At 35.9% G+C, this 25,364-nt stretch overlaps 1 protein-coding gene across 10 annotated transcripts in view; it reads right to left on the bottom strand.

The window, feature by feature from the left end:
- Positions 1-25,364, bottom strand: part of STXBP5L (syntaxin binding protein 5L) — a 380,897-nt gene that overhangs the window by 203,944 nt on the left and 151,589 nt on the right. For all 10 annotated transcript variants that reach the window (XM_060639858.3, XM_060639856.3, XM_060639862.3 and 7 more), the window contains exon 8: positions 3,039-3,122. In XM_060639858.3, the coding sequence (XP_060495841.3) occupies positions 3,039-3,122 (84 nt within the window). The remainder of the gene's footprint in view (positions 1-3,038; positions 3,123-25,364) is intronic.

The raw sequence follows: 25,364 nt of genomic DNA, 5'->3' as shown, positions 1-25,364 counted from the left end.
TAATACAAGAAGAATTTTTAAAAAGATAGAAAATAAAATACGGAAGATAAAACACTAGTTAGTTTGGTCAACTCGATGGCTGTGATTGAGTTTCTCTCTACAACAAAAAAGAAAAAGGAAACCCAAAAAGCAGATATCAATATGAAAAAGGAAAATCAGTGGCTACTCAAGGAATTAAAAGGTTATCGTCATGTCAAACTCTGAGGGTTTTCACTGTAAGAGATTATTTAGAAATATTGATGTAATGAAACAAAAATGTCACAGCTAACGTGGGAGTAAATTCATATAGTTATTTCTGAAAACTATGTTGGATTTATAAAACAAACCTTTCAATTCATCGATGGCTATTCATCAAGGGGCTAGTTACGTAGTCCAAATAGCTTTCCAGTGGCTAAAAAGTTAATAGGATTTTGATATGCAAAAGAGGAAAGAAGGGAGTTCACGACAAGGAATAAGCTGGAGCAAAGGCTTGGAGGTGGAAAATAAATGGTATGTTTAGCAGATAGCAATATGCCTTAAGTGTGAGGAGTGCTTATAAAGATTCATGGCATTAAACTAAAAAGAAAAGATAACATTGGGATCTTAAATCTCCTGTCAAGGAATAGAGATTTTGTATTGTTGATAATTGGGAGCCATTCAAAGTTTCTGAGGTAGAGAATTACATGATCTGTGTCTTAAAATGATAATCTTGTTAGTGAAAGATACTGAAAAGGTAAGATATCAGAGGAAATGCAATTAGTTAAAAGGCTATCATAGTCTTCCAGGCAAGAGATAACAACCTAGATTAGAACATTGAATGTGGGAATGAAAAAAAGAGAGGAAATGAATGATAGGCAATATAACAGAATCAAGAGACTACAAAACTGATAGCATAGGATATGTAAAGAAGAAAGATCAAATATGACTCTAAGGGTTACAAACTGGAATAAATAATCAAAATTTAAAAACTGAAAAAGAGAACACAGAACAAGGTTTAGGTCTTTAAATGTAAATTCAGTGTCAATGAGATATTTATCTGGACTTATGTGATAGATTGTTAGATACATGGATCAAGAGCTCAGGAGAAAATAAGGGTTAGAGATACATTGATTTTAAATTTATTAACATAAAATTAATATTTGAAATGATGGGAAAAAGACATGAATACAAATGTAAACTGGAGAAGAAATCAAGAGGGTAAAGATATAGAATCCTGAAGAGTGTCTATAATTTAAAGGAAAACTAAGGAAAGAAGTGATGGAGAAAGGAGGGGCAAAAAATGAGGTAGAAAGACACAGACAAGGGAAGACACAATTTTAAGAAGGAGGGGCTGATGTAAAGCCACAGGTTTAATGAGAAACTTAAAAGACTATGAAGGGGTCACTATTTAAATAATGAAGAGGTCATTGGTGACTTATTAGAAACCATTTCATAATAGTATTACAAGTAAATTCTAAATACAAGAGGTAAAAAGTGCTGAGGAAAGTCTTAAAAGTTTGGCAGTAAAATGATATATATAACTATCTCCATTAAAATGATAGGATATATAATTATGCATCACAGTAAATAGATTATATGTATATACTTACATATATATATAAGTCAATATTTAAAATGATTTTTAGGTATAAAGTAGGTGTAGTGTAATACTCTACTGACTTAAACATTGTTAATGTTTATTTGAAAATTTCACTAAAAGTTGTTTTTGCTCACTTTTTAAGGTTAGAACTCTTCCTTCTACACTGTTTTAGGGCATAAAAAAACCAGCTGAGTCAGCATTTTGCTCTGGATTTCCTTTTTCAATGGCCTACTCTATTTCCAATTGGCTAAATACTCAGATCATATTTGTACTTTTATCTAGCTACTAGTCATCTTTATATTTTGTGTATTTAACAAAAGAAAAATCTAGCTTAGCTCCCTAGGGACTTCTCTCCTTATGATTCAAGATGCAATAGAAGTTCATCACACAGAGCATAAATGTATGACATCACCTGCAGGGTATCTTCCACCAATCATGACCAAATTACCCAACTGAGTACTTCTGAACTCTGTCACTATGAGAATTATCTTGTATATACCATAAAATCTTAGTTTGCAAGAACCACTAAGAAACAAATTGTGTGTGTGTGTGGTTATGAAATAGCCAAAAGCTTCTATCTTTAAGCATCAAATTTAAAAATTCAACTGTTATGAAAGGATGGGAGGTAGAACATGAAGAAATGTGGTTTTTTTTAATTTTTCTATTTATCTCAGTGTTGCCTTAAATTCTTCTGCATTCTTCCCATATAAGTGCGGGTGATACCAGATAATGATTATTTGACCTGTATTTTCCTAACTCTCCCTACTTTACTATTTTTAAAATTGAATTGAGAGCTTACATTTATATCCACAACTATAAGAGGTAATTACCCTTTTTCACTTTTTGCCCCAACCTATCTTCATATTAGGTTCTTCTGAAAGGGGAAATCATTAATGGTATAGAATCAATCTTTAAACAACTAGAGTATTAATGCAGAGTCTATTCTCTGATAAACAGCAGTTCATTGCTTTCTCTAAATGAAAACCTAATGGTCTCAACTATGTACAATAAAACTTCCTTCAAGATCATACTGACTCTTAAGTATTACTATTTACAAAATCAATCTTTATTCTGAGAAGGCAAGTATTGTATGATAAGGCCTTTCAAACTGATCTCTTAAATTCTCTGCCACAGAAAAAGAATTTTCTAAGGAAGTTGTGAATAGTGTCTTTAAAGATCTTAAGGGTACTGAGTGAGGCAAGACATAACCATGGAAAACCTAAAGAAGGAAAAGGATAGATATTAGGCATCAATGTATATAAGATGCCAAAAGGGACCCAAAAACAGTCAATGGAGAATTCTCATTCAGGAGAACAATCCAGAGTTAAAACTTGTGCAAATGCCAATGGTCAATATGAGGCACTGGGTCAGAACCAGGCAGTTTCCCAATGATAAAACTTGGTAATGTACAAAGCTTAGAGTAGAAAACAGGCACAAAGTTATAATATCCTTTTCAAATATTTCAGTAGAAATCACTTACCTCATCATAATAAACTCTCAGTTCTGCTCTTTTAGATTTCAAGTCCCAGAATACTACAGTACCATTTTCATAACCTATCAGCAACTGGAAAACATTAGAACAATAATTTTTGTAATTCCAACATTAATTTTACTTGATCCAAATAAAGCTTAATGTTAATACAATAAAGCAAAATCATAACACAAAACACAACTTTATTTAGAATATCAATTTTTCTAGAGCCTGAATATATATTTCCTATTTAAAAAAATGGCAAATAAACTCTAGTTCAATATAAAATATTTACCAATGAAATCTGCCTCGTTCCAAAGAGAAATTGAGGAAACATAAATATATAAGAACAGAAAAAGAAATGACAAAATTGGAACAAAGAAAAATGGAATAGAAAATGAAGATGAAATAAAGGGTGAAATGGGATAAGTTTAATGACTAATGTACATGCCATTCAGTTCTATGTACTGCAAAAATATGGCCACAAATTGGTTTCTAATTTCTTTATATCAAATCCAACTTTCTCTTGGAGTTATGTATTTTATTTTATTTTATTTTATTTTATTTTATTTTACTTTATTTTATTTTTTCAATATATGAAATGTATTGTCAAATTGGTTTCCATACAACACCCAGTGCTCATCCCAAAAGGTGCCCTCCTCAATACCCATCACCCACCCTCCCCTCCCTCCCACCCCCCATCAACCCTCAGTTTGTTCTTAGTTTTTAAGAGTCTCTTATGCTTTGGCTCTCATTATGGAAAGAGCCTAAATGTCCATCAACTGATGAATGGATAAAGAAATTGTGGTTTATATACACAATGGAGTACTACGTGGCAATGAGAAAGAATGAAATATGGCCTTTTGTAGCAACGTGGATGGAACTGGAGGGTGTTATGCTAAGTGAAATAAGCCATACAGAGAGTGGGTGAGTTATGTATTTTAAACTGGTGATTTATGAACCATAAAAAGTTCACAAACATATTCTAGAGGTTCACATCATTAAAAATGGTTGATATTTATAAATCAATAAAGAAGACAACAAAATACATGTTTTCAGTTTAAAAAAGAAGTATTTGAGAACAGATAATGATTAATAGATGATCATATTCAACTCATTTGGCTAATTACTGCTAGCCATGTTGATTTTTATTATCATATAATTCTGAGTTATTATTTGTAGTTATATTGTTATATTTACTCTGTCATTAGTTTAAAAAAACAGGAAGGATAAAAATGGGCCAGTGCTCAAATAATGATAATATTTTCCACAAATCTGCCTTAAGATGATTTTACTAAAACACAGTAGTATTTCCCTGATAAACATTCTTACACAATACATAAAAATGTTTCAATAATTCTAAAACATCAGAGGTAAAAACAGAAAATAGAGTGGTGGTTATAATCTACTCCTATATATCATCCTGAGACCTAATCACTTACCTCAACATTTTATAATAGGACACAAAAAAATGACAAAAATAAATGAGCTAGTTTTAACTGGAAATGTAAATTTTTCAAATATCGTATTATGAAATAAATGTATATTTGAAGCTATAACATGTTTAAAGGTTTTATTTTTAACTTTATTTTTTAATTAAAAATATTTGAGTACAGTTGATCCAGAATGTTACATTAATTTCAGGTGTACAACATAATAATTCAACTTCTTTATATGTTATACTATGCTCATCACAAGTGTAACCACCACCTGTCACCATACAACTCTATTACAGTATCATTGACTATATTCCCTATGCTGTGCCTTTTATTTCTGTGACATATTCATTCCATAATTGGAAACCTGTATCTCCCACTCCCCTTCACCCATTTGGCGCATCCCCCACCCCTCTCCTCTCTGGCAATCATCAATTTGTTCTTATAGGTCCGATTCTGTTTTTTGTTTGTTTATTCATTTGTTTTGTTAGATTCCACATATGAGTAAAATCATATGGTATTTTTCTTTCTCAATCTGACTTCTTTCACTTAGCATAATACTTTCTAGGTCTATCCATGTTATCACAAATGTAACAATCACATCTTTTTTATGATTACAAATATTCCATTGTGTATATATACCACAACTTTCTTGTTCATTTGTCTATTGATGAATACTTAGGTTGCTTCCATATCTTGGCTATTGTCAATAATGCTGCAATAAACACGGGCGCACATATCTTTCTGAGTTAGTATAATTGGTTTATTTGAGTAAATACCCAGTGGTGGAATTATTGGATCATATGCTTTTTTTTTTTTTGAGAGAGAGAGAGAGAGAGAGAGGGAGGATGAGCTAGGGAGAGGGGCAAAGGGAGAGGGAGAGAATCTTAAGCATGCTCCACACGCAGAGCCTGTCGTGGGGCTCAATCCAACAATACTGGGATCATTACCTGAGCCAAAATCAAGAGTTGAACTCAACTGATTGAGTCACCCAGGCACTCCATTTGTATTTTTAATTTTCAAAGGCAACCTACTGAATTGGTGAAGTTACTTGTACGTGATATCTGAATAAGGGGTTAATATACAAAATGTATGAAGAACTTATATAACTCAACACCAAAAAATAATCTGACTAAAAGTGGGCAGGGGACCTAACTACACATTTTTTCAGAAAAGACATACAGATGGCCAACAGAGACATGATAAGATACTCAATAACACTAATCATCAGGGAAACACAAATCAAAACCACAATGAGATACCACCTTACACCTGTCAGAATGACTAAAATAAAAAAGGTTTCAACATTAAATTACACAGTAAATTTTAAAATTGATTTGCAAAAATTTGAGCTTTACATACTAAATTGAAATAAAGTAAATGACAATGACTTGCTAAATTAAAAAAGTCAAAAGTAAGTGTAAACTTTAAAAATATTTGTTAAAATTTATAAAACATCATAAATACTATACTAAGATGCCTTTTAACTTCAAATCAGCTCTTTTTGCATACTATAGAAAATGATGTATCATTAAACCAATTCCTATGGAATCTATGGAAAGGAGGTTTATAACTCTAAAAAGTTCAGAAAATCTCACTTAGCAAGAGAATGAATAATATAACCTTTCAAAATTGGAAGCCTAAGATGTAATGAAATAATAATCTAAAATGCTATATTTTTTCATAGAAACATCTGAAAGATAGTTTTTTGTTTATAAAACATTACCAGCAATAGCCTCATTAAATCACAAAATATAAACTACCTAGCCTCAAAATGTCATACTTTACTGACATAACTATACATTATGATATAATAAGTATAAAAAAATATTAGAATCACTTAGAGAATTGAGAAAGAGAAAAGCTCCTGATACCCAGAGACATCTGACAAGGACACTCTGTGACCATGATGAATCAAGACAAGATCAATCCGTACGTAATATGTCTGACCACAGCAAAACATGAATATCACCCAAGTCACAAAAATATATTATATATACATTTTATCTAATTATATATTATATTACTATATAATATAATATTAAACATTTATCCCTCAAAATAGAATTTAAGTACTGTAAAGGCAAAGGAGGTGACTTTCTGACTATATCATCAAGACTTGGAACAGTATCTGAAGAAAATAGGTATCTGATAAGTATCTATTAACTTATTAAATACCACAAAATCAAAATCACAGATACTATGTTTCCTAACAACTATGAAATAAAATTAGAAGTTATTAACAAAACTATTTTGGAAACTAAAAAATACACTTCTAAATAATTATGGTCAAAGAAGAAATTATAGTGAAAAGTATGAAACAGAACTGAACAAAAATGCCTTATATTAAAACTTGTGAGATACAGATTTAGCCTCATCAAGAACAAAAATTATTGTTTTAGAAATACATATTAAAAGAGGAAAATTTTTGAATTTTTTACTGATATAAGCATTTCACTTTATAAAGTCAAGAAATAAAAAGAGCAAACTTCAAGAAATGGGAAAAAATAGTAAGTCACCTTATCCAAGAGTAAAGGATATCTTTCACTTTTTCAAATATACTTTTATACCTTTCAGGAAGTTTGATATTTTCCATATATAAATTTTATTATTAATTTTATAGCTAATCACTTTGAAGTTTTTGGTTTCTATTTTAAGTTGGATCTTCTCTTCATTATCTTTTTTTGAAAGTGCATTGTTTCTATGGTTAGGTTTTAGTATAATACCTTATAAAATTTTTTATTATTTATACTCATTTTAGTGTTCATTTTATTAAGCATTTTGGATATACTATCACATAATCAAAAACAGAGACTTGCACTTCTTTCTTTCCAATTTTATGACTCTAATTATTTTCACTTCTCTTAACTGCATTACTAAAACATCCTATAGTATTAAAAACAGTGGAGAAGGTGAGCATCCTTGTTTTCTTCTTGCCTTTAGTGGCAATGTCCCTAATATTTCCCTACTTAGATCCTGGATTCTCTATATATTTAATATATATAGCTAAGAGAGTATGAATTGATTCATTTCTTAAATAAATTTCTTTTATCAGGAATACGTGTTTAATAAATATTTTTATTGAGGGACAGAGAAAAGCACACAAATTATGGATGTGTCTTTAAATGACTATGAAGTGAATATACCTATGAAATTACTACCTGGGTCAAAAAATATAATTGAAAAACAAGAAATAAAATAAAAACAATACAAGACACTCAGAAGCCTATTTCATGCCCTCAATGAGTCAACATTCCCGTTTCCTCTTTATCCTCTAAAAGTAACTACTGACTTCTGGGGCACCTGGGTGGCTCAGTCGGTTAAGGGTTAAGGCTCTTGATTTCAGCTCAGGTCATGATCTCAGGGTTCATGAGTTTGAGCTCTGCACAGAACTCTGCACTGACAGTGCAGAGCCTGCTTGGGATTCTCACTCTCCCTCTCCCTTTGTCCCTCCCCTGCTCATGCTCTCTTTCAAAATAAAATGAATAGGGGCGCCTGGGTGGCGCAGTCGGTTAAGCGTCCGACTTCAGCCAGGTCACGATCTCGCGGTCCGTGAGTTCGAGCCCCGCGTCAGGCTCTGGGCTGATGGCTCGGAGCCTGGAGCCTGTTTCCGATTCTGTGTCTCCCTCTCTCTCTGCCCCTCCCCCGTTCATGCTCTGTCTCTCTCTGTCCCAAAAATAAATAAAAAACGTTGAAAAAAAATTAAAAAAAAAAAAAAACAAAATAAAATGAATACACTTTTAAAAAAAATTAAAAGTAACTACCGACTTCTAACACTGTAGGTTATCAGTATCTGTTTTTGAATTTTATATGAGTGGAATTATATATTAAATATCCTTTTCTGTCCTGCTCCTACTTTTGAACATGATATTTATAGCAGTAATTCACTAACTTTTATTAATGTAATAGTATTCCATTGTTTGGGTATGACAATTCCACAGTTTATTCATCTGACAGGTAATATAGTAATGTTGCTATAAATAAGCTTGTATATGTCTTTTAGTGAATATGCATATGCATTTCTGTCAGGTATATACTGATTCATGGGGTAAGAATATGTTTAACTTTAATAGATAATGCCAAGTAGTTTTCCAAAGTGGTTGTACCAATTTTTTTTCTACAAGATACATATGAGACCTCCAATTCTTTCTCATCTTTTTTAAACAACTAATATTATCAATAGCTGCACAATATTAAATGGAAGAGGTTGTATGATAGGATCTTTGTCTTATTTCTGAATGCAGAAGAAAAACATTAATTCACCATTAAGGAGGATATTTTCATATTTTTGGGTAAATAAAGTTCAGAATAATAGAGTTCCTTTCTTCTAGTGTAACAAGAGATTTTTATTTACCACAAAGGGAAGGTGCATTTTATCAAATACTTACCTTTTTATTGTCATATGTTTTTTTCTCCATATTCCTGTTAATATGAAAATTCCATTTATTTTGAAAAGTTAAAACAATCTTGTATTCCTGGGATGAATGCAAATAGGTTGGGTTCCTTTGTGCGTTCTCTTTGATTCTTGATCAGACTTGCCAGAAATGCATCAGTTTTATTAGTGTTTTCACAGAATTAACTTTCATTTTTGCTAACGTACTACATTCTCTTTTTATGTTTATTTTAATTTTTTCTCTCATATTTTATATTAGAATTCTCTAGAAAAATAGAACAAGTAGGATGTACCTATAAAGAAAGATTTATTATAAGGAATTGGCTAATGTGATTATGAAGGCTGACAGGTCTAGAAGGGTTAACTGGTAAGGTTAATTGGCAAACTAGAAACCCAGAGAGCCAATAATGTAGTTCTAGTCTGAGTCTAATGGCATGAGAACTAGAAGAATCAATGGTGTAATCCCAATCTGAAGGCCATCAGGCCCCAGATCCAGGAAGAGCTGATGTTTCAGTTCAGGTCCAGAGGCAGGAAAAAGCTGATGTCCCAGTTTGAAAGTAGTCAGCCTATCTTGGAGGAAAGTCAGCCTTTTTGTTCTATTCAGGCAACTCATTCGATGAGGCCTGCTCACACTAGGGAGAGCAATCTACTCTACTCAGTCTACTTATTTGAACATTAATCTCATCCAGAGTACCTTCACAGAAACACCAGAATAATATTTGACCAAATATCTGGGCATCCCACAGTTCAGCTCATGTTAACACATAAAATTAACCTTCACATCTTTATTATCTTCTACTTTCTGAGTTTAATTCACTATTTTTCAATTTTTATTCTAAGATCATTGATTTACAGCTTTTCTTCACTTTTTAATAAATGCAACAAAAGCTATACATATCCCTCTAAAATACAGCTTTAGCTTCATTCCATAAGTTTTGATGTATCATAGTTGTGATTTAACTTAAAATATATTCTAACTTCAATAGTGATTTCTCCTTTAACATGTTATTCAGAAGTGTGGTGTTTATTTACTAAGTACGTATTTAGGAGATTTCCTATTTATGTTTTATTGATAATCTTGCTAAGTTCTCCAGGGTGAGAGAATATATTGAGTATTATTATAATCCCCAGAAATTTATTGAAAAATGATTTATGGTCAGCAAATGTACAATTTTGGTAAATACTTCATGTATACTTGAAAATAATGTATGGTATGCAGGTGTTGGGTGTAATGTACTATATATGTCAATTAAGTTAATCACGTTCAAATTTTTTTATCCTCACTAATACTTCTTTATTTGCTTACTTTCACTTCTTTTAAAAAAATTTTTTTAATGTTATTTATTTTTGAGAGAGAGAGAGACAAACTGCAAGCAGGAAAGGGGCAGAGAGAGAAGGAGACACAAAATCTTAAGCAGGCTCTAGGCTCTAAGCAGTCAGCACAGAGCCCAACATGGGGCTCAAACCCATGAGCTGCGAGATCATGACCTGAGCCAAAGTCAGACGCTTAACCACTTAACTGAGCAACCTAGGTGCCCCTGCTTACTTTTGCTTCTTATGTTTGTGATGGTATTAGAAAGGAGAGGCTTTGGGAAGTGATTAGGTCTTACAAGTGGAACCTTAGGGGTGTATGGGTGGCTCAGTCTGATAAACATCTGACTGTTGATTTCAGCTGAAGTCACAATCCCAGGGTAGTGAGATCAAGCCCTGTGCTGGGTTCCACACCAGGCATGGAACCTACTTAAGATTCTCTCTCTCCTCTCTCTCTGCCCCTCCCAAAATCATGCTCTCTAAAAACAGTGGGGAGTGAAACGCTAAAGAAAAGGAGCAGTGTCCTTGTGAAAGAGACTCTACAAATCTTTCTTTCCCTTTGTACTATATGAGGACACAGTGAGAAGATGGCCATCTTGAAAATGGTCCTTCACTAGACACCAAATCTGCTGGTGCCTTAATCTTGCACTTTCCAGCCTCAGAAATATGAAAAATAAAACTTGTTTAAGCTGTCCAGACTATAGTATTTTTGCTATAGCAGCTGAACTAAGACATCTAATTTGTGTGATATTAGCATAGCTATATCAGTTTTGTTTGTTTTTGCTTAGGGTTTACATGCTATATCTGCCCTCTCTTTTTATGTTCAACTTTCCTATAACCTTAAGTTTAAAATGTGTCCTTGTAAGGGCACCTGGGTGGCTCAGTGGGTTAAGTGTCCGACTTTGGCTCAGCTCATGATCTTGCAGTCCGTAAGTTTGAGCCCTACATCGAGCTCTGTGCTGACAGCTCAGAACCTGGAGCCTGCTTCAGATTCTGTGTCTCCCTCTCTCTCTGCCCCTCCCCTGCTCATGCTCACTCACTCTCTCTCAAAAATAAACATTAAAAAAAATTAAAAAATAAAATGTGTCCTTGTAACAATATATCATTGTTTTAACAGTTTAAAAATTTCTTTCCTTTAGTCTGTTTACATTTAGTATAATTGCTGTCATACTTTAGAACTAATCTACTTGTTTTATATTTGCCCCATCTGTTTAATATTACCTTTTCCTTTTTTGTTTTTTAAAAATATGTTTTTTGGGGCGCCTGGGTGGCTCAGTCGGTTAAGCGTCCGACTTCGGCTCAGGTCACGATCTCGCGGTCCGTGAGTTCAAGCCCCGCGTCGGGCTCTGGGCTGATGGCTCAGAGCCTGGAGCCTGCTTCCGATTCTGTGTCTCCCTCTCTCTCTGCCCCTCCCCCGTTCATGCTCTGTCTCTCTCTGTCTCAAAAATAATAAAATAAACATTAAAAAAAAAATATGTTTTTTAATGTTTATTTGAGAGAGAGACAGAAACAGAGAGCAGGGGAGGGCAGAGAGACAGGGAGACACAGAACCTGAAGCAGGCTCCGGGCTCCGATCTGTCAGCACAGAGCCTGACATGGGGCTTGAACCCACAAACCACAAGATCATGACTTGAGCTGAAGTCAGACACTCAACCAGCTGAGTCACTCAGGTGCCCCTCATTTTTTACTTTGAGTTAATAATTTTGTTATCTCAGTTCTCTATTAACTTATCCATTATACATATATTTATTCTTTTAGTGTTACCCACATAAATATAAAATGTTTCCATGACTTATCGAACTATAATGTAAATTAGTACTTGTGTTACTTCCTAGGAGCTAGAAGGACCTTAGAACCTTAATTCAGAGACTTCATCCCAACTTTTACCTATTTTTAACTTACATGTGTATTATTTTTCAATTTATTACACTCCCAGAAGTCATTATTTTAATAAAGTATTCCCTAGATTTATCCATATTTGTTCTTTATTCCTTCTACATCTCTGTTTTTTTTTATAATCAATTTCATTCCCTTAGAGAATTCCTTTAGTGTGGGGAGTAAGTTTAGGAATTCTCTGAGCTTTGCACCAATGGGTTAACAAGGCTTAGGACAAAAGCATCCGAGAATGGGTAAATAAGGCGAAAGTACCCCCAGCATAGAACAAAAGCAGAAAGCTGCTTCCACGGGATGAAAGGGTCTGAGAAAAGGCACACAGGGCAACAGACCACTGCAGCAGGGTGAAATTGCTTGGAGCTAATTAGCAAAAGAAAAGTACCTTCTTGACCCTGAGGTAGCATGTTCTGTCTTATCCCCCAGGCGAGTTAAGATAAACAGACACGGGGCCTGGTGCCTGCCATCTGCTCGGTGCCACGGATTTTGTTTTGTATTGACACAAACCCTTAACACTGCATATCTTCGAAGCCCCCTTTCTCTCAACAGTTGAGTTAATGATCACTGTTTCATTGTCTCTTTCTACACATCGATCACGTTTTTAAGACTTCTGATCCTAATAAATATGGAGCAAGGACCCTTCTTCAGCGCTCTTGGACATCAGCCTCTCTTGTATTCAATTCTGCACCTGCTCTCTTGCTGGACAAGAGAGAACTCTAGACTCAAAATCTGCAACACTTCATTTTTTTCATTAGAGTAGATTTGCTAATTACTGCAAATTATGTTAAATTGTTATAATTTCATGACAATATTTTCAAGGGTGTTTTTGTAGAGCATAGAATTCTGTGTAGGCTTTTTTTCTATAGGTACTTTTCTTTGTTAGTACCTTCACATAATCACTCAATTGTCTTCATTTTCTATTTTTCTGTTAAAATGTCTGCTATTAGTCTTATTTTTTTTCTATCCTCTGCTTTTAAGATTATTCTCTTTGTCTTTGATATATCTTGGTGAAGTTTACCTTTTGTTAAGTTTGCTTTGAGTCCATAATGCATCTCAGATTTTTGATATCTGTCATAAATTTGAAAAATTAACATCCATTCATTTTTCAAATATTACTGCTGTCTCATTCTTTTCTTCTTCCTCCAGGACTCCAATTACACATATATTCCACCTTTTCATTATGTCCCAAATGCTCTTCATCCATTTGGCTTACCATGCTCTCAAATGGATATTTTCTTCTCACCTATCTCCCAGGTCACTAATTCTTTCTTCATCTGTTTATTCTGCTCTCTGTCGTATTTTTCATTTCTCTGCTGAAACCTCCATCATTTTTAGTTTCAATCACACTCATTTTAAAGTTTGATTTAAAGTTTTATGTTTGATAACTGCTATTTGAATCTCCTGGTGGTCTGTCTCTACTTATTGTCTGTTCACTTGACTTCTGGTAAATTTTGATCTTTCTGATTCTTTTACACACCATGTTATTTTTACTTTAAGTATAGAGGCAAACTATGGGAGAAATGTAGTGATAAATAAAGGCTCTGAGTGATATTTTCTTCTTCCATAAATGATTGATTTTTTTATTTTTTCAGTCAGTTAGACTAAGGCTGATCAACTTAATCCCAAAAAGGATTCAGATAATGTTAACAAAAATTTCAGTCATTAGAGGACTGGTATATTTCCAGTTCAACCTTACTTGTAGGGCATATTCCTTTGGAGCCACCCTTTAGAGTGATTATCAGAGACTTATTTTTGGCTTGCCCTAAACTTTTTTTATCCACACTACTCATGACCCATACAGCTGCAGAAAACTCTGCTTAGCCTCTCAGCCAATAAATTTCATTTTGGTTACTAAATATTTTAGCCATTCTTTTCAAATGAGAAAATCCCTATAAGAGTATTTCTGGGCTTCTTTCTCTGGAATCAAGAACTTGCAAATCTTTGCTGCCTTGGTCACTCTCTGGTGTCCTCAAACAGATTTTCAAAAATATTTTGTCTAGATTTTATAGTTCCCAGTGGGAGGACTGATCTGAAATAGGATAGTCTTTCATTATCAAAAGTGGAAATACAATGGATATTAAATTTCATTCAAAAGACATTTTCAGCATCTATGGAAATGATATTTTTCTCAAGATCTGTTAATAACAAACTATATTAATGGATTTTCTCATTATATCCATCTTTGCGTACTTTGAATAAAATACCATTTGTCAGTGTTTTGTTTTTGAACATTCTGTTGGAGACTGTGTCCTATAGGATATTTTAAGACTTTTCCATTGATATTAATAAATTCAATAAATCCATGTTTTCTTCTTGTGCAACCTTTATCAGGCTTAGTTGTCACACGTAAAGTAAAAACAATTTTAGAGACACCTGGGTGGCTCAGTTGGTTAAGTGACTTCGATTCAGGTCACAATCTCACAGTTGGTGAGTTCAAGCCCCAAATCAGGCTCTCCACCTTCAGCACAGAGCCCACTTCAGATCCTCTGTCTCCATCTCTCTCTGCCCCTTCCATGCTGTGCTATCTTAAAAATAAATGTTTATTGTTTTTAATGGTTATTTATTTTTGAGAGAAAGAGAGACAGAGCACAAGTGGGGAGGGGCAGAGAGAGGGAGACAGAATCTGAGGTAGGTTCCAGGCTCTGAGCTGTCAGCACAGACCCTGATGTGGGGCTTGAACCCACTAACTGTGAGATCATGACCTGAGCCAAAGTCCGACAGTTAACCAACTGAGCCACCCAGGTGTTCCAAACAAACATTTAAAAAAAAAAACCCACAATATTTTCCCTTTTTAAAATTTTTAAATGTTATTTACTTTTTTTTATTTTAAAGAGAGAGAGTGCATGAAAGCAGGGGAGAAGGATAAAGGGAGAGAGATCTAGAATCTTAAGTAGGCTCCAGCTCAGTGCAGAACCCCCTGCAGGGCTCCATTCCATGATCCTGGTATCATGACCTGAGCTGAAATCAAGAGTCAGACACTCAACCAATTGAGTCACCCAGGAGTCCCAATATTTTCTTTTTTTAAATTATAGTCAGAACAAGGGTTGTTAAACTTTTTTTCCTAAAGGGACAGATAGTAAATCTGTTATGCTTTCCAGACTACATAATCTCTCTCTCTCTCTCTCTCTCTCTCTCTCTCTCTCTCTCTCTCTCTCACACACACACACACACACACACACCTTATTTACAATAAAAGAAAGCAGGCCAAATTTGTCCTACTGTCCACAGAGGCAACTCCTGCTTTAGAATAGTTTATGTAGTACTGTATTATATAGTACTTAAAAATTTAGTAACATTTCCCTGTAAAATCATCTGGGTCTGGTACTTTTATTTATACATAGTAATTGAATAACTTTCTCATTTTCTCAAACTTCCTGTCTCTATTGGCGTCAATGTTGGTAAATTTATTTTCCTGGGAAATTACCAATTTCACCTATGTTTTTAAATATATCTGCTAGAGTTGTGTAAAATAATTTCATGACATTAATTTGGATATTTAAAAATTTCCTTACTTTTAGTGTATTTCTTCTTGTTTTGTGTATCATTTGTGTAACTTTGTTTTTCCCCTCTTTTTCTTCATCAGGTTAGATAGTAGTTTGTATATTTTGTTTATGTTCTATGCAAAGAACCAGGATATTAATTTATAAAACAGCTTAAAAACAGGAGAACTAAGTCTATAAGTTCTGCATTTGTCTTTATATTTCTCTTCTGCTTCCTTTTGCTTTATTTTCTTATTCTTTTTCTAGTTTTTTGGTTGCATATTGAATTTATTAAAATTTCTAAGTTTTATTCATACAAGTATTAAAGGCTACTAAAAGCTATGAATTATAATTGTTTTCATTATATTTCATAGAAATTTTATTCTATATTTAATATGCAGTATTACAATATTGTTAATTTTTATATATTCTTCAATTTTTTTTAATTTTCTATTTGACATAATAGTTATATAATAAGAGTTTTAAATTTTCCAAATGGAAAGGAATTTTTGCTTCTGGATTTTTTATTATTGTTTCACTCTCTATATGAAATGTGCAATCAGTTATAGTACTTGGGAATCAAAGATTTTTCCTCATCGGATTACTCAAGATCACCCCTAAGTGGAGATGTAATTGAGCAGCAGTCAATATCTAGATAATAGCAACCAATCATCTGACCTATGAGGCAGGCCTGAATTCTGTCCTCTTCCATCAGTTGATTTTAGGTATCCCCCACCCCATGAGACCATATATGTGGGTTGAGACAAATGTATTGTTGCAACAGATGTAATTCTTAGACCCCCATTTATCTAATTATGCCTTTTAGACAACTGAAGGCTGATTTCCTGAATATACCACTTCTGTTGTAAAATGGTTTTTGTCAGTTCCCTCACCCATTCCTATGACTCAATGAGTATGATAATATACAAGTCATGTTGGACAACTCAGTTTACATAGTCATTTGGTGTCCCATGGTTGGGTGTTCAGTCTCTACAAGAGCTCATTAACATGCCAGGAATTGCCGTGAAAATGGAAAATAGCTGTTGTGACCCTCTTATCGGGCTTTCCAACAGACCATTCTTATCTACCAGACACATTAAGCTCCTTTAGATCTACTAGATCATAGTGGTAAGGGGACTGTAAAGAAGCTTGGGAGCCCTTTCTTCCTTAGGTCCCACTTAAAACCAGCAGGCTTTTTGGATAATCTTTAAAAACGATATAAAACAATAATTTTTAAGACATGATATACTATTATCTAAATCCAAAAAGGCCTGTCAAGTGAAATGACACTTTCCACAAAAGCTTATGCTTTATCTTAGAGGAGATACCCCTACATGCCCCAGACCATTAGACCCTCAAAATCATCACATATAACACAAGGTCCCAGATATTTATGGGATTTTCTTCCCACCCTCTGACATGATCTTGTGAGCTACACATAATAAAGAAAATGAACTAGTATCCTTTCTAAAGAATGCTAAGACAATCAAGTTTCCTTAGAACTATGTTATGACAGAGTATGAAAAATAACACAGTCCTAGGAAAAAATTATGAAGTTATACTATTTTCCCTTTCTATGAAAGCAAGCTGCTTTGATCTTCTCTGCTGATATATTGAGAAAAAAGAGTTCACTAAGTCAGTAATTATTCATCATGAGATATAGGCTGTTACTGATCTGCACATGTAGAAGTATCAACAGCAAGGCAGCTGTGATTTGGGTAATCACCTGGTGAACTTACAGTGGTCCACTAATACCAAGCTCAATCCATCTTGTTTTTTGCAGGACCCAGACAATGGAATCCAACAAGTGACCACTACTACTACATCCTTCAAGACTAACTGTGATAATTTCTGCAACTTCTCCAGAAATATATCCTAGCTTTTATTTATAAGAATGGCAGGGAGAGACAAGTTTTAGGAGTTTCCATTTGTCCCTTCCAATTGTAATGGCTCTAATTCCAATGTCAGAAAACCACTAAGAGAATAATGCCAGCTTCTACACATATCTATACAGATTATGCAATTGAGGTGTAAAATAACTGGGTAAGTCTGCATACCCATTAGACCTACTATGAGATACACTTGGGTCAAAACATCATTTATCACCTAGTGACCTAGTTCTATATGCCATGACTCTAACTGGATGACAACACTTTCTGGATCTTTTGATATTAATGTCTGCCCCAACCCTACAGCTAACAGTACTGAAAAAGTAAAGTTACTTCTGCAAATGACCACAGATGGCTTCTATAACTACTATATGTACTTATGGAAGCACTTCAGGGTCCTTCATCAGGGGCAACTGGGCTCTCCCTTTCTATCAGTGGGCTCTAGATCTTAGAGCTGACTTATATCTAGAAGCCTGTGAAGTGCTGTGAGTTTCCACTTCAGTGGTCAATGTCAAGAGCTGATTTTTTTTCTGCTTATGCAAATCAAACAATATCTCAGTCAGCTGCTCACCTAATTTTGCTCCTAGAAACGACATGGTAATTTAGCTATTACCATAGATTTCTGTACTGCCATCCAGGCTTAACTGCTTGTTATGGTAATTATGTTTGTATTGCCAGATGGTCAAATATTACCATCTGGCCCCTACCAATCCGTGATATTTAATCCCCATAGATACTATGGAGTCTGGATCTCTGCCATCATCTCCTACTGTCAACAAAAGCCAAAAAAGGACAACCCCTATGAAACTTCTCAAAAAATTATTGTACTCATCTTTCCAAAGCACTCCTTATTAGGTTAAGTGAAGACAGTGTCCTTAAGAGCCTCCTAGGGAATTATTTTAAAGGAGAGGGAGGGGCCAACATGGCAGAGAAGTAGGGGGATCCATACCTCTCTCATCTCTCAAACAAAGAAGTACTAAAGCCAAAGGACTTTGAACCTAAGAGCCTGGGGAGAAAAGAGACAGAATCTACCAGGAAGAAAATAGGTCAACTGGAGAAAAGATAGGTGGGTGATTGCGAACTGGGGGAGATAAAAAAAAAAAAAAAGGCCACGTGGGCACGGAGGGGAGGAACCCCCTTCTCCAGAGAGACAAAGGGAAGAGAAAGAGTGGCTAGGGAAGTGTAGGACCATATCTGGATAGGAGAAAGACCTCGGACTGAGACTGAGAAGGAACTATCACTAACTGTGGGGCCTTCTTTGGACTGGGTCTGGCTCCCTGTTGGTGCACTTGAGGAGGAGGGGAGCCAGGCTTAGTGCTAGGTCAGGAGCACAGTCCACAGTTGGAGAAAGCGGTCCCCTCCCTGGAGGGTTGCTATAGTACAAAGCCTGCCTGTGCTGGCCATCTCCAGGCTCAGTGGCTGGGCCGAAGGGGCAGACCCCAGTAGGAGAAAGTGGCCCCATCCCTGGAGTGGTGTGGAAAACGACAAAGCTTGCCCACATCTGCCTGCAGTCAGCCACCCTCAGGGCTCAGCGCAGAGGTCGGGGCACAATCCGAGGTAGGAGAAAGCAGCCCTCCCTGAAGTGTGGTGGCACAGACAATGCCAGCTGGGACCACATATCGGGTGGCACTAAGAGGCGCTTCCCCAGTGCCAAAGCACATGCAGCGGGACTTGGAATCCTAGCCAAGCACAGGGTCAGGGGAGTTGGAGGAGCGAGAAGGACCACCCAGTCTGTGCCCGCAGCACAGTGAGGATGACTCAAACGGAGTCCACAGGGCCCGGATCCATGGAGAAGAGACTGAGGGATCGCCATTTCCACCCCTCCACCACCACTACCAGCAAGGCGGGCTCTCAGGGATTAGTCCCAGGGCCTACAGTGGAGGTGGGTCCAGACTATACCAAACCAACCCCTTCCTACCGGGTAACTGCATATATACCGGAGCTGGACAGACCCTGTGGACAGATCCTCCAGACCAATGATGCAGCATCGCCTGGATTAACTCTAGGTCAATTCTGGATATATAGATATATTCTTCCCCCCATTTCTCTTCCTCATCTCTTCCCTCCTCTAGGCTGGTTACTCTGGTTAGTGGTTTGTGTAAACAGACATATTTAATCCATTCTCTTGATGCATGTTCTACACCTCTTTCTTTACATTCCTTTCTCTCTCTCTGGAAAAATCAAGCCATATAGTTTCTCTGTCTGGGTAACTTTATCTTCACTTCTTTTTCCCTACTTCCTTCTTTATCTTCCTTTCTCTCTCTCTGGATTAAGCCTTTTAGTCTCTCTGCCTAGTCAATGTTTATTTTTTTTTTTTTGTCCCCACTCCCGTCATTTCTCTCTTTGTATGTGCTCTTCCAACAGCACCGCCTCCACCCTGTTCTTGTAGTCAGTGTTTTTGGGGTTTTGTGTTCTTAGTTTTTGTTTGTTTGTGTTATTTGCATGTTTGTGTGTTTTTGTCTCCTGTTTTTTGTTTTCCTCTACAGGGCTACTCCAAGGAACAAATCAAAGCACACCTGGGGGAGGGTCCAAAGTAGGGTAATACAAAGTAGGGTAATAAAATAACCAAAGTCATACCAACAGAGAGCAAGTAACAATCTCCAAAAAACACCACCTGGACAGGCCTTGGACACTGTATGACCCTCCTTTAATATAGCAGTGCTCACAGGTGCAGAGCATACAACAAGCTTTTAAAATGCATAAGGGGCAGAAAACTAGCCAAAATGATTAAATGGAAGAATTCTCCTCAAAAGAAATTGCAGGAAGTAGTGACAGTTAACAAATTGATCAAAACTGACTTAAGCAATATAACTGAACAAGAATTTAGAATAATACTTAAAAATTAATTGCTGGGCTTGAAAAAAGCATAGAGGACAGCAGAGAATCTATTGCTACAGATCAAGGGACTAAAAAATAGTCATGATGAATTAAAAATGCTATAAATGAGGTACAAAATAAAATGGAAGAGGCCACAGTGTGGATTGAAGAGGCAGAGGGAAGAAGAGGTGAATTAGAAGATAAAATTATGGAAACAGAGGAAGCTGAGAAAAAGAGAGATAAAAAAAAAATCCAGGAGTATGAGGGGAGAATTAGAGAACTAAGTGATGCAATCAAATGGAACAATATCCATATCATAGGAATTCCAGATGAGGAAGAGAGAGAGAAACGGGCTGAAGGTGTACTTGAACAAATCATAGCTGAGAACTTCCCTGATCTGGGGAAGGAAAAAGGCATTGAAATCCAAGAGGCACAGAGAACTCCCTTCAGACATAACTTGAATCGATCTTATGCACAACATATCATAGTGAAACTGGCAAAATATAAGGACAAAGAGAAAAATCTGAAAGCAGCTAGGGATAAACAGGCCTTAACATACAAAGGTAGACACATAAGGTAGTAGCAGACCTATCTCCTAAAACTTGGCAGGCCAGAAAGGAATGGCAGGAAATCTTCAATGTGATGAACAGGAAAAATATGCAGCCAAGAATCCTTTACCCAGCAAGTCTGTTATTCAGAATAGAAGGAGAGATAAAGTTCTTCCCAAACAAACAAAAACTGAAGGAATTCATCACCACTAAACCGGCCCTACAAAGAGATCCTAAGGGGGATTCTGTGAGTGAAATGTTGCAAGGACCACAAAGTACCAGAGACATCACTACAAGCATGAAACCTACAGACATCACAATGACTCTAAACCCATATCTTTCAGTAATAACACTGAATGTAAATGGACTAAATGCTCCAATCAAAAGACATAGGGTATCAGAATGGATAAAAAAAACAAGACCCATCTATTTGCTGTCTACAAGAGACTCATTTTAGATCTGAGGACACCTTCAGATTGAAAGTGAGGGGATGGAGAACTCTCTATCATGCTACCGGAAGTCAAAAGAAAACTGGAGTAGCCATACTTATATCAGACAAACTACACTTTAAATTAAAGGCTGTAACAAGAGATGAAGAAGGGCATTATATAATCATTACAGGTACTATCCATCAGGAAGAGCTAACAATTATAAATGTCTATGCACCGAATACGGGAGCCCCCATATATATAAAATAATTAATCACAGACATAAGCAACCTTATTGATAAGAATGTGGTAATTGCAGGAGACTTTAATAGTTCACTTACAACAATGGATACATCATCTAGACACAGGATCAATAAATAAACAAGGGCCCTGAATGATACATTGGATCAGATGGACTTGACAGATATATTGAGAACTCTGCAACCCAAAGCAATGGAATATACTTTCTTCTCAAGTGAACATGGAACATTCTCCAAGATAGATCACACATTGAGTCACAAAACAGCCGTTAATAAATGTAAAAGAATTGAGATCATACCATGCACACTTTCAGACCACAATGCTATGAAACTTTAAATCAACCACAGAAAAAAGTCTGGAAAACCTCCAAAAGCATGGAGGTTAAAGAACAACCTACTAAAGAATGAATGGGTGAACCAGGCAATTAGAGAAGAAATCAAAAAATATACGGAACAAATTAAAATGAAAATACAACAATCCAAATGCTTTGGGATGCAGCAAAGACAGTCCTGAGAGGAAAATACATTGCAGTCCAGGGCTATCTCAAGAAACAAGAAAAATCCCAAAATACAAAATCTAACAGCACACCTAAAGGAACTAGAAACAGAACAGCAAAGACACCCCAAACCCACCAGAAGAGAAATAATAAAGATCAGAGCAGAAATAAACAATATAGAATCCAAAAAAACAGTAGAGCAGATCAATGAAACCAAGAGTTGTTTTTTTGAAAAAATAAACAAAATTGATAAACCTCTAGACAGGCTTCTCAAAAAGAAAAGGGAGATGATCCAAATAGATAAAATCATGAATGAAAATGGAATTATTACAACCAATCCCTCAGAAATACAAGCAATTATCAGAGAATACTATGAAAAATTATATGCAAACAAAATGGAAAACGTGGAAGAAATGGACAAAATCCTAAACTCCCACACACTTCCAAAACTGAAATGGGAAGAAATAGAAAAATTGAACAGACCCATAACCAGTGAAGAAGTTGAATCAGTTATCAAAAATCTCCCAACAAATAAGAGTCCTGGACCAGGATTGGGGAATTCTACCAGACATTTAGAGCAGAGATAATACCTATCCTTCCCAAGTTGTTCCAAAAAATAGAAAGGGAAGGAAAACTTCCAGACTCATTCTATAAAGCCAACAATACTTCGATTCCCAAACCAGACAGAGACCCAGAAAAAAAAGAGAACTACAGGTCAATATCCCTGATGAATTATGGATGCAAAAATTCTCAACAAGATACTAGCAAATCGAATTCAACAGCTTATAAAAAGAATTATTCACCATGGTCAAGTGGGATTCATTCCTGGGCTGCAGGTCTGGTTCAATATTTTCAAGCCAATCAATGTGATACATCACATTAATAAAAGAAAAGAACCATATGATCCTGTCAATAGAAGCAGAAAAAGCATTTCACAAAATTAAGCATCTTTTCTTAATAAAAACCCTCGAGAAAGTCGAGGTAGAGGGAACATACTTAAACATCATAAAAGCCATTTATGAAAAGCCCACAGCTAATATTATCCTCAATGGGGACAAACTGAGAGCTTTCTCCCTGAGATCAGGAACATGACAGGGATGTCCACTCTCACCACTGTTGTTTAATGTAGTGTTGGAAGTCCTAGCTTCAGCAATCAGACAACAAAAGGAAATCAAAGGCATCAAAATTGGCAAAGATGAAGTCAAACTTTCACTTTTCGCAGACAACAGATACTCTACATGGAAAACCTGACAGACTCCACCAAAAGTCTGCTAGAACTGATACATGAATTCAGCAAAGTTGTAGGGTACAAAATCAACGTACAGAAATCAGTTGCATTTTTATACACAAATAATGAAGCAACAGAAAGAGAAATAAAGAATCTGATCCCATTCACAATTGCACCAAGAATCATAACATACTTAGGAATAAACATAACCAAAGACATAAAAGATCTATATGCTGAAAACTATAAAAAGCTTAAGAAGGAAACTGAAGAAGAATCAAAGAAATGGAAAAACATTCCATGCTCATGGATTGGAAGAATAAATATTGTTAAAATGTCAATACTAACCAAAGCTATCTACACATTCAATGCAATCCCAATCACGCAGCCACTCTGAAAAACAGTGTGGAGGTTCCTCAAAAAATTAAAAATAGATCTCCCTTATGACCCAGCAATAGCACTGCTAGGAATTTACCAAAGGGATATAGGAGTGCTGATGCATAGGGGCATTTGTACCCCAATGTTTACAGCAGCACTTTCAACAATAGCCAAATTATGGAAAGAGCCTAAATGTCCATCAACTGATGAATGGATAAAGAAATTGTGGTTTATATACACAATGGAATACTACATGGCAATGAGAAAGAATGAAATATGGCCTTTTGTAGCAATGTGGATGGAACTGGAGACTGTTATGCTAAGTGAAATAAGTCATACAGAGAAAGACAGATACCATATGTTTTCACTCATATGTGGATCCTGAGAAACTTAACAGAAGACCATGGGGGAGAGGAAGGAAAAAAAAAAAGAGGTTAGAGATGGAGGGAGCCAAAACATAAGAGACTCTTAAAAACTGAGAACAAACTGAGGGTTGATGGGGTGGTGGGAGGGAGGGGAGGGTGGTTGATGGGTATTGAGGAGGGCACCTGTTGGGATGAGCACTGGGTGTTGTATGGAAACCAATTCTACAATAAATTTCATATTTAAAAAAAAAGTGTAATCCCAATCAAATTGCACCAGCATTCCTCTCAATGCTAGAACAAGCAATCCTAGATTTGTATGGAACTACAAAACACTCCAAATAGCCAAAGTAATATGGAAGAAGAAAACCAAAGCGGGAGGCATCAAAATCCCAGACTTTAGCCTCTACTACAAAGCTGTAATCATCAATAGAGTATGGTATTGGCACAAAAACAGACACATAGACCAGCGGAATAGAATACAGACCCCAAAATTGGACCCACAAATGTATGGCCAACTAATCTTTGACAAAGCAGGAAAGAGTATCCAATGGAAAAAAGAGTCTCTTTAACAAATGGTGCTAGGGGCGCCTGGGTGGCTCAGTCGGTTAAGCCGCCGACTTCAGCTCAGGTCACGATCTCACGGTCCATGAGTTCGAGCCCCGCGTTGGGCTCTGGGCTGATGGCTCAGAGCCTGGAGCCTGCTTCCGATTCTGTGTCTCCCTCTCTCTCTGCCCCTCCCCCGTTCATGCTCTGTCTCTCTCTGTCTCAAAAAAATAAATAAACGTTAAAAAAAAAATGGTGCTGGGAGAACTGGACAGCAACATGCAGAAGAATGAAACTAGACCACTTTCTTACACCATTCAGAAAAATAAACTCAAAATGGATGAAAGACCTGAATGTGAGACAGGTAACCATCAAAACCCTAGAGGAGAAAGCAGGAAAAAACCTCTTGGATCTCAGCCACAGCAATTTCTTACTCGACACATCTTCAAAGTCAAGGGAATTAAAAGCAAAAATGAACTACTGGGACCTCAAGTTAAAAAGCTTCTGCACTGCAAAGGAAACAATCAACAAAACTAAAAGGCAACCAACAAAATGGGAAAAGATATTTGCAAATGACATGTCGGATAAAGGGCTAGTATACAAAATTTATAAAGAACTCACCCAACTCCACACCCAAAAAACAATCCAGTGAAGAAATGGACAGAAGACATGAACAGACACTTCTCTAAAGACATAGAGATGGCCAACAGACACATGAAAAGATGCTCAACGTCACTCCTCATCAGGAAAATACAAATCAAAACCACACTGAGATACCACCTCACGCCAGTCAGAGTGGCTAAAATGAACAAATCAGGAGACTATAAATGTTGGAGAGGATGTGGAGAAACGGGAACCCTCTTGCACTGTTGGTGA

The sequence above is a fragment of the Panthera onca genome, chromosome C2, assembly GCF_046562875.1.
Source record: "Panthera onca isolate mPanOnc1 chromosome C2, mPanOnc1 haplotype 2, whole genome shotgun sequence".
NCBI lineage: Eukaryota > Metazoa > Chordata > Mammalia > Carnivora > Felidae > Panthera > Panthera onca.
This window is presented reverse-complemented; position numbering and strand designations above follow the sequence as displayed.